A 22,176-nucleotide genomic window follows, 5' to 3' on the forward strand; every position below is an offset into this window, starting at 1 on the left:
GTTAGGGTTGATTTCTAGTTTTATTCCACTGTGATCTGAGAAGGTACATGGTATGATTTCTATTTTTTTAAATTTCTTGAGATTTTCTTTGTGTCCTAGGATATGGTCAATCTTAGAGAATGTCCCGTGAGCTGATGAGAAGAACGTATATTCAGTGGATTTTGGGTAGAATGTTCTGTAGATGTCTGTCAGACCCAATTGTTCTAGAGTTTTGTTTAAGTCCATTATTTCTTTATTAATTTTCTGTTTGGAGGATCTGTCTCGTGCCGTCAGTGGGGTGTTGAAATCTCCGGCGATTATGGAGTTGCTATTAATCCATTTGCTTAGCTCCAGTAAGGTTTGCTTTATGAATCTGGGTGCACCTAAGTTGGGTGCATATATATTTAAAATTGTTATCTCCTCTTGTTGGACTGTGCCCTTCACCATTATATAATGACCCTCTTTGTCTTTTACTACTTTTGTTGGTTTAAAAACTAAATCGTCTGAAATTAGAACTGCCACACCAGCCTTCTTTTGGTTTCTATTTGCTTGGAATATTGATCTCCACCCTTTTATTTTTAGTCTATGTGCATCCTTGCAGGTTAAATGTGTTTCCTGAAGACAGCATATACTTGGCCTGTATTTTCTTATCCATTCAGCCAGCCTATGTCTCTTGAGTGGAGAGTTTAAGCCATTCACATTTATTGAGAGAACTGATAGGTAAGGTAGATTACTGATCATTCTGTTGGGTTGGATGTTGTTGCTATGATTTCTGTCTTGAGCCATTGTAATATCTGGCCTTTAATATCTTTGGGTTTTGGTTGTTTTTATATCCGTGGATTATTATTATGATGTTCCGTGCGTAACGCTGTTTTAAGTACTTCTTGTAGGGCTGGTCTTGTCTTGGTGAATTCTCTGAGCCTTTGCTTGTCTGAGAATGTTTTTATTTCTCCTTCATATATGAAGCTTAGTTTTGCAGGGAATAATATTCTAGGCTGGGCATTGTTTTGTTTCAAAAGAGTGAGAATGGGGCCCCAGTCTCTCCTTGCTTGTAAAGTCTCATTAGAGAAGTCTGATGTTATTCGAATTGGCTTTCCCTTGTATGTCACTTGCTTCTTTTGTCTTACAGCTCTTAGAAGGGCCTCTTTAGTTGATACTTTGGTCAGTCTGATGACTGCATGACGTGACGTCTTCCTGTTTGCATTGAATCTCCCAGGGGTCCTCTGGGCTTCTTGAACTTGTATATCGAGATTTTGAGCAAGGCCTGGGAAATTTTCCTCTATTATATCTTCAAAAAGCTTGTCCAGCCCTTGAGTGTTGTCTTCCTCCCCTTCGGCTAAACCTATGACCCTCACGTTAGGTTTTTTCACATAATCCCACAGCTCTTGTAGGCTTTGGTCTTTTCTCTTGTTTCTCTGCTGTATTTCTGTGACTGATTTATTTAATTGGAAGGTGTTATCTTCAAGCTCTGAGATTCTTTCTTCTGCTTGATCTACCCTGTTCTTGAGACTTTCCACAGTATTTTGTAGTTCTCTGAGTTGATTCTTCATCTCCAGGACTTCGGTTAAAGTTTTCTTCACTGTGTCAATCTCTTTGTTGAACCTTTGTTCCATTTCTTGGAGGTTTTTTGTGTTTTCTTGGTGTTGGTTATTGAGTTGTTGTTGCAGCTGGGTGAGTGTTCTTATGATCCACATACGAAATTCCTTTTCTGTCATATTGGTTGCCTGATTTTGGTCGGTGTCCGTTTCTAGGGGGCTGGTGCTCCTCCTTGGGGGTGTGTTTTCCGTTTGGTTCTTCATATTTCCTGAGTTCTTTCGCTGACTTCTTCCCATGTCGATCAGTTGTTGTTTCTTTCCTTAGGTTATTGTTTGGGTATTCACACACCTTGTTTAGTTTCTGAGGCGTTAGGTGGTGCCTGTGGGTGAAATTGGACCACTCCCTGTATATTGAGTCAGTGGATGCCGTGGAAAGGCTGTGCAAGATGCCGCCCCTGTCAGTAGGTGGCGTTTGCTTGGAGGAACAGGTTATGGTGTTGATTTTGAGTCCTGTTATCAGCTCTCGTTCTGGGCGGAGCTGGGTTGGGTAAGCCTGCCCTCAGGCCGTTAGCAGGGGTCAAAGTTCTGTTCTCAGCTTACAGGGAAAGCTGTCAGGGCAGGGCTGGAATGGTCCCGCTCAGCTAGAAAGTCTGGAGGTGGGGGTGGGGCTGTCTGAGACCCGCAGTCTGCAGCAGGCCTCGCTTCTTTCCACCCTCCCCAACTCTGCAGCTACTCCTGGGCCTCTGCCAGCAGGCCAGACCACAAGCCACCAGGCCTCCCGGGACTGTGGTGCCGGCGGGGAGGTTCCCTGCACAGGAACGCCACCTGGGTTGGGCGCACGGCCTCCTCCTGGGAGGAGGGTTGCCCTCTAGGACGCGGATCCGCCCCTGGAGGCACACAGCCCTCAGTAGGCTGTTCGCGTATAATCCTTCTGTGCCCGGGGCAATGCTAGCCCTCGGTGCAGGGGATCTGGTCTGCAGGTCCGACCTCTGGGTCCCAGAGTTCAAACTGTATTCCCACCAGGGAGAGGATTTCCGGTCCTAATTCACCCACAGGGAGCCCAAGCTGGATCTATGTCTCTCAGCCTCTGAGTCGGCACCGTTTTCCTGGGAACACGGTGCCAGCAGCACCTGGGAGGGCGGGCGGGGTCCCAAACGGGAAGGTCCCGTTCCCTGGAGGTGCCTCCGGCTGGTGGCTGTATTGTCTCTCTGGGCAGCCGCGGGTAGGGTCGGCGGAGGGGAGGAGGAGGCAGTATGGCGCCTGCCGCGCGGCTCGGGTCCGTGCACACGGAGGTGCCCGGAGGAAGTTGGGAACCTGGTGCCACGTCTGCTACAGGCTCACCGTTGGCAAGCGGCGGCAGTCTCTGGGCTGATGTCCGCAGGTCTCTCCACCCACTGGGGAGCCCGCCAGCAGTCCTGAATGCAGGGGAGGGGAAACAGCAATTCCACCTACCCTTGCCGCTGGTCTCCGGGCTGCTCCGGTGGTCTCAGCCTCCAGTTCTCCTCCGCAGCCTCCTCCCGTGGAGTCTCCCGGGGTCTCAGGTACCCCTCCTTCCGGCCCTTGTCCGCTGTATGCTCGTCTTCTTGCTTCTTTCCTCTAGTTTCTGCTAGAATTGGTCTTTTCTGTAGAGACCCTCTGTCTGGCGGTGTTATTCGTCCGCCATCTTGCTCCGCCCCCTTTACTCAAGTTTTTAAATTTATTGTCATAAAGGCTTTTAGTATTCTCTTTTTAAATCTCTTCTAAACAATTTCTAGGGTTTATTTCTATCTAGTTTCTTTTTATTAATTACCCTTGCCAGAATTTTTCTAATTTTATTTGTTCTGTCAAAGAACCAAGTTTTTTGCCTTTGCTGATCCAGTTCCATCTTTATGTTTTCTACAATTTTTGCTATTTTCTCCTTGTTTTTTTATTCTTTTTTAAAATTTTTATTCAGTTATCAGCTCATTAGTTTTTAGCCTTTTTAGTTTTAGCCTTTCTTCCTTTCTAATATACACTGATTACACTTTAAATTTCTCTGTAATCTCTGTGATGGCTCTATTCTACAAATATTGATAAGTAAATTTTGTATTATAACTTATTTGTAAGTATAACTTATTTGCTCAATTTTCCATTACAATTGCTTCCTTGGCACATAGATAATTGAGATGTGTGCTTTTGAAATTTACAAATTTCAGAAATATTTCTTTGTGATTGCCCTCTACCTTAATTGCATAATGGTTAGAGAATGTAGTCTATATTGACTTTTTTCCCCCCAAATGAGTTAAGATGTGTTTTATGGCTTAGCATATAGTTAATTTTTGCAAATATTCAAGGTAAGTTTAAGAGGAATCAATATTCTTTGTTTACTTATTGCCAGCCAGATTCGCCCCATAAATTCACATTATTGTTTTCTTAAAATCTTTTATATATTTACTAACATGTTAGGTATTAAACTAATTGAGAATTTCTGTTGAAATTTCACATGATCAGAGTAGCACAAGTTGTCTCTATAGTATTGTCAGTTTTTCTTTATATTTTTAAAGGCTATTTTATTTGGAGCATACACAGATAATATACCTAGTGAATTAAACCTTCTATATTTTGTCACATCTTATTTTATTTGTAATATTGCTTTTAATCTTGAAGTTTATTTTATCTGATATTAATATAAATACATTAGCTTTTCATTCAATAAATATAGTCCTAATATATTTTTTCTACTTTTGATCTTTCAGCCTTTTTGCCTCTTTATGTTTAGGCATGTCTTTTATAACCACTTATCAACTGGGTTTTGTGTTTTAATCCATTTTTACAATCTCATTATTTTAACAAATGAACTTAGTCATTCACATTTTATTATAAGTATTGAACTATATAAACGTTTTCCTACTATGTACCTTGTTTTCTATCAGTTCTAATTTTATATGCTTCATTTTTTTCTTGCCCTTTATTTGCTGAATTTTTGTGTTTCCTTTGTGGCTTTTTGTTTTGTTTTCTTATTTCATTTTGTTCCATCTACTGTTTTGCATATTATATACTGTTTAGAAATATTTGTATTTACTCTCAGATTTTTACTTTTATTTATACCGTTACTGTATACTTAATACCTTTTACTTAATAAAGTTTAATTTTATCAGGATTTTAACTCCTCTCCTGAAAAATACACAGCCTTTAATTTTTAAAGGCTACTCACTGGTTAGATGATATGCATTAATTGTTGCCCAGTATTTTAGTTCTGTCATTGTTATAAATCCTCATTATTATTTTATACATTCAATATTTGCTTAGATTCTTTGCCACTTTGGATTATGTCACTGGAGCACCTAGTGTTTTTTTTTCTCATTTGCCTCTGCAGTTACCATGTTGGAAATCTTTTGGAGGCATTGCTTATAACAAAATATAATCTCTTTCCAAATAAAAGCTTTAAAATAATTGAAGACAGCTAATTTCAGTGATATGCTAGTAAATATGTAACCATAAACTCTCCAGAAAAAAACATCCTTATTTGTAGCATTTATTAATATCCATGGTGTAAATTCTCCCACCATAGCTTATGTCAAGCTTCCTACATGGTGTCATCCAGCTTGCAAAATTCCTTCCCATTTATCTATCTGCTGTTATGAGCTGGTAGAATAGGTTCCAGCTCATCACTGGCTATTTTATATTTCTTAAATCATCCTTTTACTTGTTGGGGTAATCCCCAATGCCTTCAGCCATTCTTTATCTGATCTTTGAACACTAAATCTTTCAAGTTAGCATCCTTGAATCCACATTATTATTGATAGTAGGATGTTAACTATAGTTATTAATGTACTCTTTTTTACACATTTAGGCTTTATTGATATTTTATTGTTCTATCATATAATTTATGGTAAGGTTTAGATAAAATTATGTAAGTGTAGCAGGATATTATACATGAGCCTAATAGACAAAGTCCACAACCAGCCACACCTGGTCTGATAGGCCATGGCACACCTTTTGCATACCGAGACAGGACAGCCATGTAAACCGTACCATTAACCAGCCCTCTTGGGTTGAGCAGTGCACAATCCATACAACTGCACCTGGTGGTCCTGCACTGGGGGCTCAGGATGGGTGCCAGTGATGAGTGCTGGACCTGTGGAGGGGAAGTTCATTGGATATTCACAGTATCCAATGAACTGGAGGCTAAGAGGAGGCATTCGGTAGAGTACTCAGTGTTGGGACGTATCAAAAGGAGCATCTTTTAGGATAATATGCAGCTAGACGATTGTCTGCATTGCTTATTCTTAAGGCCAGGAAAGGAAGGAGCAGTATGCTGGAGTTGGGAGACCTAGGCTCTGGTCAAAACTTTGTCCCTACTGTGAGATCTTGGGACATCTGTAATCATCTGAAAGTCAGTTTCTTCTCTAAAATGGGGGCTCAAAAAATAAAAAAATAATAAAATGGGAGTTCGAACACAACTTACAGGGCTCCCATGAAGACAAAATGAGATGCATGTGTGAAAGTGCAGTGAGAGCCTGGTGTGAATGTCATGATCATACCCTCTTCACAGCTGTTGTCATGAAAAGGAAAAGTAGACTTTTCATTACTGTGAAACTGAATCTTTTTTATGGCAATTTCCAATTTTCTTATGTGGTGAAAGAGTATGCAGACAACTTTGGTCACATGAGTATTTGGACCTACATGCCACTGACCCTGCCTCAGCCAGTCACCACAATGATGCCACTGACAACATTTATCCTCACTGACCTGCATTTCCCCCTTTGGAGCCATTCTCCCACCCAGGACTTGAGGTCAAGGCCAGCCTACTGTGGTCCCAGTGAAGATTTGCCTTCTCCTTCCTGTCCTTGACCACTTTGGAGAACAAATGAACTATATGGGTGCATTTATAGAATAAAAAATGTTACTAATGAAGATTAATGACAGGGGAAAGAAAAATGTTTTTGTAAGATTGTTGGGGAATTTGGTGCTTTTGAGTGAACACGGTGGATTTTTAAATTCTTGCATTAGTTTAATTTTTCATAGACAGACATAGAAAGTCCCAGTCTCCTTTAAAAATAGAGTACAGTGAATCTGAATCACAGTTTAGTTGTAGCAAACTCTATTTGGGTCAATGTTTTGATCCTCACATTTCTAGGTTTTAGAGTAAGCAGAAATTAAAGGCGAGCATGCTTGGAAAGTGGGGTGCACTGATATGAAAATCATATGTTTCATATGTTCTGACTGCAGGAGCCAGTGGGACAGAGGGGAAACAGTAGACTCTGATTTCAGCATGGAAAATTTCATTAAAAACTCAAGTTATGCTTGTAATGAGGCCAGTATTAATATAAATCTATACCCAATACCTACCAAAGAAGCTTAGCCCTAGGAATTGATGTGTACCAGTCTGGTACACTGTCTCCTCCCTTGGAAAACTCAACCATTTAGCTATTACATGATTGAATCATATGACATTCTTTATTTCACAGGAATATAATCAAATTAAAATATAGCATTATAGCAAACTATATATGCTATAGTAGTGTTTGAAGAAACACTGATTTTAAGCTGAGTTGGCAGTGAAGATAAATAGATTTGACAATTTTCTAGTTTATCTGGTTCTTGCACCCACTTAAACCTATCAAGCTTATAGTTAAATAAAATATTTTAAATTTATATATATGCAGCATATACACATATTCAGCACATAACAGCTTCTTGGGGTAGGATCGTCATTTATGAAAGCAGGAGTATCAGTTGTTAGCACCATAGATCTGCAAGCTGAAAATCCAAGGCCCATTTTTTATTTTCATACTTTGGAATGAAGGAAAATAATACTAAGTTTCCATTATTTATAATTATGGTTTATAAAAAGAGAAGCAATGAAATTTCACTGCTTTCAAAGAAAGAATTTAGGAAGAAGACCCCAAAAGCAATCACAGCAAAAACAAAAATAAATGGGACCTGATCAAATTAAAAAGAAGCTTCTGCACAGCCAAGGAAACTATCATGAGAACAAACAAATTACAGAATGGGAGAAAATATTCCCATGTTATACATCTAATAAAGGGCTGATAACTAGAATCTTTATAGAATCCAGGAAAATAAGAAAAAAATTAAACACCCGTATCAAAGAGTGGGCAAAGGACATGAACAAAAACTTTTCAAAAAAAGATAGACTAAGGCCAACAAATATATGAAAAAATGCTCAACATCTCTAATCATCAGGGAAATGCAAATCAAAACCACAATGAGATATCACTTATCTCCAGTGAGAGTGGCCTTTACCAAAAAGACCCAAAACAATAAATGTTGGCGTGGATGTGGAAAGATAGGAACACTCATACACTGCTGAAGGAACGCAAACTAGTACATCTCTGGAAAGTAATAGGAGATACTTCAAAGAGCTACAAGTAGAACTACCATTTGATCCAGCAATCCAATTACTGGGCATCTACCCAAAGTAAAAAAAGACATTCTATAAAAACAAAACAAAACATCTGCACTCAAATGTTTATAGCAGCACAATTCACATTTGCAAAGATGTGGAAACAACCCAAGTGCCCATCAATATATAAGTGGATTAATAAAATGTGGTATATGTATACCATGGAGTTCTCAGTCACAAAAAACAATGGTGATCTAGCACCTCTTGTATTATCCTGGATAGAGCTGGAGTCCATTCTACCAAGTGAAGTATCACAAGAATGGAAAAACAAGCACCACATGTACTCACCATCAAATTGGTATTAACTGATAAATACCCAAGTGGACATATGGTAGTAACATTCATCATGTGTCAGGCAGATAGTGGGGGGGGATGCGTATATACACACTTAACAGGTGCAGTGTGCACCATCTGGGGGATGGACATGCCTGAAGCTCTGACTTGGGTGGGGCAAAGGCAGTATATGTAACCTAAACATTTATACCCTCGTAATATGCTGAAATAAAAAAAAAAGTTTAAAAAAAGAGATTATTTTGACTTAACACAGGGCCTTTTGCCTTTCCTCACAACAATCTCCCTTTCCCCGAGGATACCTCAGGTAGCCCTGCTGCAGTGACATGTTGGCCCTGCTGGGACAGGGGAAAGAAAGCTGACAGGCCTGGCCATGGGTGTTCACTGGGCTTGAGAGGCAACGGATTAATTGATCAGGAATGTATTAAAGGGCTGCTCTGTGCCTGGCAGTATGCAGCAGTAGGTACTGCGGGCAAAACTGAGGTCTAAAATGTAGACTTTGTCCTCAAGGGATTTACCGACACACAGGAGAGATGAGAACAAGGCGTATAAAAATAGGAACTCATTTATGAGCTGTGGAGAGTCACATCCCAAATTGTTCAGAATTCAGATTTAGGCTATGAAACAGCTTCTACTTATTTTGTGCTAACTTTATGCTAGACATCAGGCTAAACACCTTACTTATGTAATCTCTGATCCTTACACCAACCCTACCAGGCAGCTGCGATTATCCTCATTTTGCAGAGGGAAAGGCTGAGGCTTAGAGAAGTGAATTTGTTGCAGGTCACACGGTTGCTAAGCGAAAAGCCCAGAGGTGCGATGGCTCTAAAGCCAGAACCCCACTCCCTGGGGCAGCACTGTCATGGAAAGTGCGGGAACCCGAGAGAAGGAACTGGAGGCAGCAGGCTGAGGCTGGCTGACTGGCAGGGTGACACCACTTCTGCGGGACTGTGCTCTGCCGCCTTTCCTGGGGAGAGGATCCCTTCTCTTGCCGTGGTGACCCCGGAAGACACCCAGTCTCTCATTTGTTTCTGCCAGATGGTCCTATTGAATCATTCCAACCTCACAGTGGCCGCATTGCTTTCATTAATTCTATATTTTTATTTCTGTGGCTCTGACTTAGCTAGAAATAGCTCAGCTTTAACACTAGTTTTTAATAGAGTGAATTTTTTTAAAGAAACAATTTAACTTATGAGGTAAACCAGGACAATTTTGATAAAGAAAGGAGACTCTATTAGTAATTACACCAGGACTATCCCAGGCACCCAGCATTTATAATCTCTCCACCAATATGGGATTGAGGGATATAGTTAACATGGAAGTGAGACCCATGTTATTCAGGCAAGAACACCTCTGGGACAAAGAGCAGCCATACGGAAGTGAACTTAGTCTTCAGCAGAAATGTTTATCTCCTGCCTGGTGTCAGGGCACAAATTTGGGCAACCTAATCCCTCAACCTTCACCTACCCTTTACTAAGCCAAGGCAGCTCTGATTTACTGCGTCAAAGTGGCATTGTCATGTTGAAACCTCTTGCTTACTGCCAGAGATGGTATTGATAAATCTGGACTGTTCTCACTTATAGGATTTAAAGAACTTATTCTTGAAGGCCTTTTAACTCCTGCCTGCTTAAAATTTACAAATTGGACTGCAACCAGCAATGCTAGAGTTTCTCTCAACACAAAATCTGGCAAGAATCTGGAAAATAGCACACACTGCTGATCTGATCTCCAAAAGAAGAGAGGCAGGTGAGGGAGCTGAGGCATGGAAAGGGAGGAAGAGAGGACAGGCTAGGCGGCTTTAAACCAATACAGTCCAGAATCATCTTCCAGTGTGACAGTGGCCTTCTAACATAAGCCTCTCCTCTTTTCAATCCCTGACCCTCTTGTCGTTTGTTCTTTTCAGGCTGACAAATGGGTGTTGGTTTATGACAGCATCATTGATCAAATGACACGTTGTCTTGTGTTATGTCTGGTAATAAAGAAACATAAAAATGCTTCTTGGATTAACTTGACAGTATCAATTTAGATAGTAACTTCCAGTCCTAAATCTCTCTGGGAATGACAATGAATTCCAGTTGTCTGAAAACTGGAGTGTTTTGCATTACTAATGCCAAAAGTAACGCTTACTCTGAGACAGGGCTCCTCCACAATTTCCATCAAACTATCCCTAATGGGGGGAGGGGGTTTCTCTCCAAAGGCATCCCCAGTAAGGTCAAAATTTCTTTGGAATCTTTCATTTTATATTATTAATGTATGCAAATTTTGCAATCTATTTTACAATATAGTAATGTTTGTTTTACTGTCAAATTTTGTGGACATATTTTTAGTAAGAGATACATGCAAAGGAGAAAAGAAGATGAGCTCTTTTTATCCTGCAGCTTCATACTTCCCTCTGGCACAATGCCACATCCTTAAAGTTTGGACATGTGGGGATAAAACCACCCCAGAGCAGCTGGCAGAGGGAAGAGTTAATTATTTTTAGAGTTCTAAACATAGATTTTTGATTATAAAAGTCAACGGAGAATCTGGAAATATTAATTTTATTTCAAAACTTTTTTTTTGTTCAAATAGTTCATTGAGCCAGAAGTATAGTATCAGATAAGGAAGTTACTTTGATGAAGTTATTACACACACTATTGGCCTGCAAGGAAGCCAGGGAAAGGACACTAGGAGAGAAATATCACACTAAAGTCTTTGTACTGACCAAATACTATTAAGTCTTTTCTCCCCAAAAGCTCTATCATCCATAAATGTTTCATTGATTTTTATCAAAGATAATTCAGAATTTAAAATGTCAGGATAAGTGAAATTAAAGTCACAGAATTTTATGTGAGGTCTCAAAAACTCTGAATTTGCTCTTTTCTTTTTGTTGATGGAATCTTGCTTTTTTGTTCGCTGAGATAAAGACAGATGCTATGAACTTCAGCATTCTTGGAGCAGACTTAGAAAACAGATGTACCTTCAAACTCATTTTGATTTTCTGATAATAACCTTATAATAAAATTTGTTGACATAATATGATCCTTCATTATATGTTACTGTCAGCATCCTAAAAATAGCAGCAGCAACAAACAGAAGACAAAAGATGAATGGCCACCTTCAAACCAAACCAAAACACAGTATAACTGAAGATGTTGATAACATTAAAAAGAAAAGACAAATGTGATTTTAGATAGCATTTCCCTATTTTCTTTAAATTTCAAGTAAATATGTTGATATATTAATAGATAATTAAATTTATCTTCCACAGCAGAATCCTTCTACATTCATTCACTGGAATCCAGTCTTGATGTGAGAGATTTTAATCCCAAGAATACATAGCATCATTTCCACCATATGTTCTGAGAATGATTGAAAACCCAAATGCCACATCAGCCATATCAATGTGCCTTATTCATTGCCCAGACCTCTATCGAGTCTGTGACTCAGGCACTGTACCTGATGCTGAATAGTTTAAAAAAATGGAGGTGACAGGAAGATCCAACAAGAAGATTTAACAATTCTTTGTATCTACGCTCCCAATACAGGAGCACCCAATTACTTAAAGCAAACCTTGTCTAATCTAAACACCTTGTTACATAACACTACCATAGTAGCAGGGGTCTTCAACACCCCATTGCATGATCTGGATAGATCCTCCAAACGGAAAATAAGCAAAGAAATAATGGACCTGAATAAAGCCCTTGATCAAAAAAGTCTGACAGATCTCTATAGAGCATTCCATCCAAACAAACTTGAATTTACATTCTTTTCAGCAGCCCATGGATCCTACTCCAAAATTGATCACATCCTAGGTCGCAAATCAGATCTCAAAAAATTCAAGAAATTATACCTTGTATCTTCTCTGACCATAATGGTATAAAATTACGGTTCAATTCCTATAGAAACACTCAACCCCTAACAAAATCATGGAAACTAAACAATCTATTATTGAAAAATTATTGGTTAAAGGAAGAAATTCAGAGGGAAATTGAGAATTTCTTTGAACAAAATGATAACGGTGATACCTCTTACCAAAACCTGTGGGATACAGCAAAAGCTTACCTGAGAGGAAAACTAATAGCAATTAACGCTCACATCCAAAAAACAGAAAGCTTAGATACTGGCAACCTAATGAATAAGCTCAAGGAATTGGAAAAAGAAGAGCAAACAATTTCCAATCCTAATAGAAGAAAAGAAATAACAAAGATCAAGGCAGAACTGAATGAAATGGAGAGCAAGAGAACTATACTAAAAATCAGCAAAACCAGAAGCTGCTTTTTTGAAAAAATAAACAAAATCGATGGCCCTCTTGCTAGATTGACAAGGACCCAAAGGGAAAGGACTGTAATAAACTCAATAAGAAATGAAAATGGAGAGATCACAACAGATGCCAAAGAAATACAAAACATTATATTTGACTATTATAAAAAACTATATGCCCCAAAACTACAGAACGAAGATGAAATGGACAAATTCTTGGATTCATACAACCTCCCTAAGATCACACAGGAGGCAACAGAATTCCTAAACAGACCAATCTCAAGCTCAGAAATTGAAGCAGTAATTAAAAGCCTGCCCAAAGGGAAAAGTCCTGGGCCAGATGGTTACATTTCAGAGTTCTATCAAACATACAAAGATGAACTCATACCTATACTACAGAAACTATTCCACACCATTGAGAAGGATGGTATCCTTCCTAACTCATTCTACGAAGCCAATATCACCTTGATACCAAAGCCAGGAAAGGACACAACAAAAAAAGAAAATTACAGACCAATATCCCTCATGAATACAGATGTAAAAATCCTAAATCAAATTTTAGTGAAAAGAATTCAGCAGCACATAAAAAAATAATTCACCATGACCAGGTGGGCTTTATTCTAGAGATGCAAGGATTGTTCAACATACGCAAGTCTATAAATGCAATTCACTTCATAAATAAAACAAGAACAAAGACCATATGATTCTGTCAATAGATGCAGAAAAAGCATTTGACAAAGTCCAACACACCTTTATGATAAAAACTCTTAACAAAATAGGCATAGATGGCTCATCCCTTAAACTTATTAAATCCATCTATGACAAACCCACTGCTAATATCATTCTAAATGGAGAAAAATCGAAATCTTTCCCCCTTCCATCCGGAACTAGACAAGGGTGCCCGCTATCTCTTCTCCTATTCAACATAGTATTTGAAGTCCTAGCAATAGCAATCAGACAGGAGAGGGGTATTAAGGGCATCCAAATGGGGGCAGATGAAATCAAACTCTCGCTCTTTGCCGATGATATGATATTATACCTAGAAAACCCCATGGACTCTTCCAAGAGACTCCTAGACTTGATAACCAAATTTGGTAAAGTTTCAGGTTATAAAATCAATATACACAAGTCAGAAGCATTCTTATATGCCAAGAACCATCAAGCAGAAACTCAAATCAAAAACCCAATACCCTTTACTATAGCCCCAAAGAAAATTAATATCTAGGAGTATACCTAATGAAAGATACAAAAGATTTATACAAGGAGAACTGTGAAACACTAAAAAAAGAAATTGCAGAAGATTTAAACAGATGGAAAAATCTACCTTGTTCATGGATTGGTAGAATCAATATAGTTAAAATGTCAATATTACCTAAAGTGATCTACAGAATCAATGCAATCCCCATCAAAATACCATCAGCATTCTTTACAGATCTAGAAAAAATAATTCTTTACTTTATATGGAACCAGAAAAAACCTCGTATAGCCAAAGCAATCTTAAATAAAAAGAACAAACTGGGAGGCATTAGTCTTCCTGACCTCAAGCTGTACTATAAAGCAATAATAGTTAAATCAGCCTGGTAATGGCACAAGAATGGAAGCATAGATATCTGGAATAGATCTGAGATACCAGAGATGAAACCATCAGTATACGGTAATCTAATCTTTGATAAAGCTGACAAAAATATACATTGGGGAAAAGAAACTTTCTTCAATAAATGGTGCTGGGAAAACTGGCTAGCTACATGCAGAAGAGCAAATCAGGATCCCTACCTCTCACCTCTCACAAAAATTCAATAGAGATGGATATCAGACTTAAACTTAAGGCATGAAACCTTAAGAATCCTAGAAGAAGATGTTGGGAAAACCCTATCAGACATTGGCCTAGGCAAAGAATTTTTGAGGAAGACCCCCCCAAGGCAATCACTGGAGCCTCAAAAATAAACAAATGGGATCTGATTAAATTAAAAAGTTTCTGCACAGCCAAGGAAACCATCAGTAGAGCAAATAGACAACCCACAGAGTGGGAGAAAATATTTTCTCTCTACACCTCTGATAAAGGTCTAATAACAAGAGTCTATCTAGAACTTAAAAGAATTAACAAGAAAAAAGCAAACAATCCCATCAAGAAATGGGCGACAGAAATGAAAAGAAACTTCTCCAAAGAAGACAGAATAATGGCATGCAAACATATAAAGAAATGCTCAATTTCTCTAATTATTAGAGAAATGCAAATCAAAACCACAATGAGATACCACCTAACCTCAGTAAGAATGGCCTCTATCAAGAAATCCCAAAACAACAAATGCTGGCGAGGATGCGGACAGACAGGAACACTCCTACACTGCTGGTGGGACTGCAAATTAGTGCAACCTTTGTGGAAAAGAATTTGGAGATACCTCAAACAGCTAGAAATAGAAATACCATTTGACCCTGCAATAGCATTGTTGGGCATCTACCCCCAAGAGCATAAGACATTCTATTATAAAGACATCTGCACCCGAATGTTTATAGCAGCACAATTCACTATTGTACGGTCATGGAAGCAACCCAAGAGCCTATCAATTCATGAGTGGATAATAAAAATGTGGTATATCCTCACAATGGAATATTACTCAATCCTAAGAAATGATGGTGAGCACCGTTTATGTTATCCTGGATTAAGCTTAAGCCCATTATCCAAAGTGAGGTGACACAAGACATGGAAAATGGGCCCTACATCTACTCGCCATCAAATTGGTACTGACTGATTAAAACTATGGTTTTCAAATGGTGGCAATGCTCACCAGGGATTCGGGAGGGGGGGGACCCAATCTTAGGGGGGTGGCGAGTATTTTGGAAGGGAAGGGCATAACTCTAACCCTTCTTAGGGAGAGGCAAAGATATACAATGTAACCAAAATGTCCAAAAAAAAAATCAAAACAAAACTTTTTATCAGGTGGTGGGCAGGCAGTAGGGGGGAGGAATAAAGGGGTGTATGCTTCCATAACGTGTGTGATGCACACCACCAGGGGACTGGACACATTGGGGGGAGGGAGGGGGGCGGGGGCAATATTTGTAACCCTAACAATATTTGTACCTCCATAATATGATGAAATAAATAAATAAAATGGAGGTGACATATTCCCTGTCTTCTGATCTCACAGTCTAGTGTACAGGTAGATAGCTAAGGTATACCAGGTGTGTTAGTTGAACTTGGCCAAAGCTAGGAACTAGTACCTTCTCTGACTGGTTTTCCTAAAGAAGAACTTGCTTGAGATTTGGCTGACAAATAAAGCAGAATTCACTGCTCTCAGAGGGTTGTCACCATCAACCATGGTGATACATGCAGAAGTGCTCAGCTGTCTCCATTCCGTCCTGCTCGTCTTCAAGCAGTGCCCCAGGCCCACCACCAGGGGACGCACCATAGCTGCAGCTCTGCAGAGGCAACTTTTTCCCTAGAAAGGACAGTTTCCATACACAGACTTCTTCATGAGTTCTCCCTGTATGGTCCGACTTTGGTGACTTCTTGGACTTCCTTTCAAGCTCCCACTGGTCCACCTACACCTTTGTTGGAGGGTGCCTATTTTTTTGACCCTTTAACTCCCCCTTCCAGATTTTCTCAGCTCCTCCCATATTTATATAAGGTCTAATTCCTACAATACATCCTTTATTTCCATAATACTTATAGTAAATTTATTTTCCTGCTGGAATCCCGTACACACCACTGCAAGAGGTTATTATAATGAAGACAAGTAATGGGCACAAAAGGAATATTGGAAAGGATGGCATCTTACTAAGACTGGGTGACACAAAATGTTTTATGACTGAAATTTTTTGAAAGTCGATCTTTCTCCCAGATTTCCCCTGCAAGGGGGTCCCTGATGAATGCTTAGAGGTTTCCCGCTAACCACTTGTTACCTGGTCCACCAACCTAGCTAAACCATTGCTTCCCCCAAATGCCATATTATCATGCTATCTTATAATTTGCTTCTCCTCCGTTAAGTCTTCAAAAGTACAGCAAAGGCTAAACTCATTCACTGATTGCTGATAGAATGGAAGATCAGCCCCAAGTTCAACATGCACTGTCAGAGCAGTGACCACTTCTGGAACCCATAGGCATGAATCTCCTAAGCCTAGATTACTTTGTATCCCTTTTCTAATATGAACTTCCATTTGTTTCAAGGGAACTCTAAAAAAGTCAGTTGCAATAGTCAACGATATATTTTCCCAAGTCTGAGATGTTCTAATTTAAATAACACCATTTAAGCGTTAATTATTAAACATACTATTTAAAACAATTATCAAAATCTTTAAGGGCCCAGTTTGGCTTACCATGGGTGTACTCAATTTACCCAAGGAAAAGAATGCAAACTTCAACCTACATCATCTGAATTCACATTTGCATCTGAATTCACATTTGTGGGGAAATCATAGTTTTCTCTAAGAACAATTGTTGGTATTTGCATTATCTATGTGTAACTAAAGAGGCTCAACTTGTTGGTTTCCCACAAACTAAGGAAGTCTGTGTTAAAATATTCTAATGATTCCTAGGTTTCTCATTAAAATAAAAACATGTAAAGTTTGTCTTTTTTGGTACCCCATAAGTATTTGTTGAATTAATAAATGGATTTTAGAGCCCTGTGATTTGAAAAAAGTACCCCTAATAATTGCTTCTCAAACCAATGGCAAATAGAGCAAATGACAATGGCCAGAGAATTTAATCTAAAATTCTGCATCATCAGAATTATTGTTATTATGGTTATTTAAAAATAGGAGGTGCCAGTGTTAAATCTTAATAGAGACACAGAATGGCTCCTGATTCTTTCCTTGTTCTTGTGCACATTCTTCCTTTATATTATAATTGTATTACTAATGCAAGAATCCCCTGCTTCTATGCATCTTACTCAAATGAAGCAGTGTGTTTTAATGAGAAAAGCATGAACCGGAAGATCTGTAACCTCTCAGTGATTTTGGAGAAGTCAATCCTTTGCGCTATAATTTCCTCGTCTATTCACAGAGGGTGATGAGGCTTATGTCCTTACAAAGTAAAACAAGTCAACACAGGGCTCAGAGCCATTGCTTCACTTCCTGATGGACTTCTCTTGGGAAAATCTGGGTGCTGGGAAGCAAGTTTTTATGTCTGTGGATGGGGCATATGGAAATAGGAATGTGGGCCTCTGATTAGGTTCCAGTGGAAAGGGTCTGAGAATGGAGCCCCTGCATGTATTTTGAGAGATCACTCCAGGACCGAGGTTTTCAATACTGTAAAATCCTAAAGAACTGTGCCCCTCCTGACTTACTGGATGCAAAGAAATCAGCAGACATGGTCCATGATTCACAAACTGGAACTCATACACAAATTTGCAACAGTGCAAATGTTTCATGAAAGAATTTTTAAAAATTATATTGCATTGCAGTGATAATCTGATGAGTTACAGGCATAGTCTAATCATTCTAAAGATCACTCATTCCAAGAACTGCCATATGATTTCCACGGGGACATCTACATTTGTTTTAAAAAATGTTATTTTCACTAAGTGAAAGTCAAATGATGTCAGGAAGTGATGCATTAATGAAGGTATCACAGGAAGAAATGTGATGGGAGATCTGAGCCATCATCGGGTACAAAGGCAAATATGCAAATCAAACTCACAACCATATGTTACTGAGCAGACACTCCCAAACTGCAGACACTCTCTACAGAGCCCATCTTTGAACGAGCCAAACTGTCACCACTCATTCATGGTAAACATGGCCAGGCACATGAAATGAGACCTGCTTCTGACAATCAGGGTTTATTTAATGAAAATTTCAATAATGCTGCAATCATAACCTTCTTTTCAAGTAAACAAGACAGCATTACAGAGTTATCAAATGACGCTTAATTAAAATTGACACTTGAAGATTGTTTGTTGGCAGTGTTTTGAAAAAATTGTGAGGTCTGTTTATTGTGAACCAGCAAGCAAAGCCCTGAAATAATTAACACCACACTTACACTAACAGGCATTATCTGAATTACTTTTGAAGCCAAAATACACACAAAAAATTATTCAGTACAGAACCTGACCTGAGGCTCATCTTTCTCCTATTAAAACCAATACTGATGATCTAGTTTAAGCTGAACAGCATCCTTCATCACAGTGAATTAATGTTTTTAATTTGAATTATATTGGTCTTACAGTTTAGTTATTAAGTGTTTTTAATATATATGTTTGGCTTTGGTTTAGTGAATTTAGATGGAGTTTATAGCTGGTTTTAGTCAGTACTGGAGGTTGACAAAAATTTTTTTTCTCTTTTTAAAGGATCTGTGCATTGTTCAAATTTGGGAGGCATTGCCATAGGGGTTGAGAGCATAGAGTTAAAAATCAGACCTGGGTTTTTACACACTTAAAACCTGTGGCAACTTGAACATGTTATTTAGTTGAATTATACTTCATTTTCCTGATCTGCTAAAATGAATATAATCATCCTGATTATAATTACAATAACCTACATCATGGAGTAATTGTGAGAAATAAATACAATAATAGCTTCGCAGTATAAGGATCGCTGGAACACAGGAAGTGCTTAGTAAAAGTGAGCCATTATCATTATCATCATTATCATTATTATTTTTAAACTTTGATCTGAGGGCCCGAAGAGCTTGTGGAAGCAGATAAGGAGATAGAACCAGCAGGAGCCATTGCTTTCAACAGGAAAGATTTTTTCCTTTTATAGGTTGTTGGGCTGTAGCTACTACCCTCTCTGGAAGAAACTGAAGGTGTCTGTCTGGTGAGGTCTCATTACCTGGAAGTCCTGCCCTAACTGTTCTATGGCTATAGCATGGGTCACCTTTGAGGGAGAAAGTGGTTATTCAGTCCTCATCGTGTCTTAGACTGTTTCCAGAACTTTCTTGACCTCCTCGGCACAGCTGCTTGCTCTGTGCTCTCACAGTCAACAAACCCCCAGGCATTAAAGGATTGCATAGTGAAAATTACTTTCTACCTTTGTTCTCTTTTAATGCCTGGGGGTTTGTTGAAATATATCTCTGAGGTATATTTCACAGAAGTCCTGATCAGATCATCCAGTGGGCTTCCCTCAACCCTAGCTCCCTCCTGCAGTTGTTGTTATCGCAGGTTTTTCAGATTTGGTTCAGACATCTCAGAGCTACTGCCTAATGAGTTGGTGGGGGATGGGGTATGGTGAGTATCAGTCGGTAAAGCTGGTCTATGGGGAAAGGAGACAGAAACCTATAATGATAAGGAGAGGGGGAAAAAAGGGTAGGCTGTTTCAGCTTTGCAGACCACACAGAATGTGTGATGATTTGAAAAAAAAATCATTTGCAAACCTGATTCAACTTCTATAGAAAGCCAGCCTGACAACTTATCACATGGTCTGTGGTGCGATTTGCTGATCTGGACACCTGGTTAGAGTTGCATTAACATGTAGTGCATATACCCTTCTCTTCCCCAAACCACAAACCTCTCTGGACATATTTACCTCCCTTCATTTTTCCTAGAGCATCTCAAAGCCTTTCTGTGATCCCAAAGAGCATGAATTATTCACTGTATATAGCATCAAGCACTGAAATATACTTTTTAAAAAAGTAAAACTGCCTAAACTACCCAATTCTTTGCTTCATTTTCATTAACCAAACATCTTTAGATTCATTACCCACTTTCCTTTTTGGTCTTTTTCTTGGTTTGATTCTCTCCCCAACTTCAACACCCCACCCCCTGCCAGCCAGCCAGCGCTACCTCCCCCTCCCAAAATAATGTAACATGGGTGTATCCTCTCTTGCCCCAGGTATGTTGAGCACAGGGTATGGTTTACACATATAGTCATATTCCATGTAAGTGTCATTGTTTTCATTTGAAATGCCTTCGTGATCACACATAAAAAGATATAAAAGATCTCTCTCTCATATAGTGTCAACCCAACTGCAAATTCTGCGGACAGAAGGTATTGACCACCTACCTGCAGTCCTTTAGCATTTGTTAGGATTCAGGAAGCATCACCACTTAGTTTTGCAGTCCAGCGCTGCCATTCACTACACCAGGGACTTCAGCCAACACCAGAAGCTTTCTGAGCCTCCATTTTCAACTACCCAGCAGCGTGGTGAAGGTTAGAGACGCCTACCCAGCACCTGGCATAAAGAAAGTACTTAATTAATGGTGTAAATAATTTACTTAATCAGCTGCAGTTGTTTATTTATTAACCCTAGTCCAGGTTAATGATATCTGTGCTCCTGGATCCAGCAATTGCAACCCTCCCATATACAAAACCTTGGTGTTACCCTTTTTGTGTTTGCCACAGTATTCAGCACATGCTAAGTTTACCCTGTAAGGAAAGACAAGACCAAGAGCAGCAAATTGAATAGACACATTATACCTCAGGTGTTAGGAGCTCAGGCTCTGATACTTAGCAGATTTGAGTTCAAATGCTGTCGTGGCCACTGACTTGACCATGTGACTTTGGGTGATTTAATTCATCTGTGAGTCATTTTATCTCTCTCATGTGTAAAATGAGGACCATACAAGTGCCCGCCCAGTTGCTTCATGTAAAGGTTAAATAAGATATTGGATAGAAAGTATTTAATCCATTGCTTGACACATGATAAATGTTTGTTTTTAGACTGCAACTTATACACAGTAAGCCTGGCCATTCTGTCTTTTCTCCACAGCTATAGAAAAATGTTCAAAAACATGTGAAAGAGAAGAGGAAAATAGCCACAGTGATCTGGTGTTTTCCATGCGAACTCAAAATATTAAGCCCCCCCCCCCCAGCTGATTGAATGGACCTCCTCTTGGCCAAGCGGATCCCAGAAACACCCTGAAGCTGAGTTACTGGCCATGAGAAGAGAGATCACACATGCCTTCTTATGCAACCCCTCCCTTCTTGGAGTCAACTTTTGTAACTCATTAACAGGCTTAAGGCTATGCAAGACAAAGTTTGAACCACACTCGAAGGTCCTCAATTTACTTGACAGATCATGGGTATATGTCCAGTGGTTTGTCTCTAGTTAGCAAATTTCCTAATCTTAACTTAAAAAATTCCAAACCTTTAGACAAAACTTCATTTCTTTAACCAATTACAAATCACAGAATCTTTAAATCTACCTATAACCTGTAAGCACCCCCACTTGGAGATGTTCTGCTTTTTGGGGCCAAACTAATGTACACTTTCCATGTATTAAGAGTTTATGTGTAATTCCTATCTCCCTAAAATGTATAAAACTGAACTGTAACCCAACCATGGTGAGAGACCACTTGCTCAAGGATTCTTGGGCATGGCTCTGGGCCATGGTCCTCCCACATGGCTCAGAATAAACGTTTTTAAATTATTTTACAGATTTTGGGTTCTTTTCCATTGACATCCAGAACTTCTTCAATTTTCCTCTAATTTTATTATGAAGAATGTAATATATACAAAATAATGAATATGTTAGCTATGAATCAGAATAATAAAAAGATTACCTATGAAAATACCTGCAAGAATGAAAAGTTACTTAAACCCTTGAAACTTTGGTAATTTTTCCTGATTCCATTTCTCTGTCTTCCCACAGAGGTAACCACTATCTTTGTTTTTTATTCCCTTGATTTATTTTTTGTAGTATTGCCATGTGAGTATGTATCCCTAAACAATCTATTGTTTAGTTTTCTTCTTTGGGGGCTGGTTTAGGGCATGGCTAATGTATGTCTAGGAGTGGAATTTCTGGATCCTAGGCAAAAGTTCATCAGCTTTACCAGATGATGCCAACTGTAATTCCAATTGGTTTTA

General features: G+C 39.1%; 1 protein-coding gene across 1 annotated transcript in view; it reads right to left on the reverse strand.

Annotated features, from left to right (window-relative positions):
* Positions 1 to 20,521, reverse strand: part of FSHR (follicle stimulating hormone receptor) — a 209,614-nt gene extending 189,093 nt beyond the window's left edge. Inside the window, exon 1 of the mRNA XM_012755341.3 lies at positions 20,374 to 20,521. Coding sequence (XP_012610795.2) covers positions 20,374 to 20,390 — 17 coding nt within the window. The 5' untranslated portion in view covers positions 20,391 to 20,521. The remainder of the gene's footprint in view (positions 1 to 20,373) is intronic.
* Between the last annotated feature and the right edge of the window lie 1,655 nt (positions 20,522 to 22,176).

Source organism: Microcebus murinus, chromosome 3 (genome assembly GCF_040939455.1).
Source record: "Microcebus murinus isolate Inina chromosome 3, M.murinus_Inina_mat1.0, whole genome shotgun sequence".
Lineage (NCBI taxonomy): Eukaryota > Metazoa > Chordata > Mammalia > Primates > Cheirogaleidae > Microcebus > Microcebus murinus.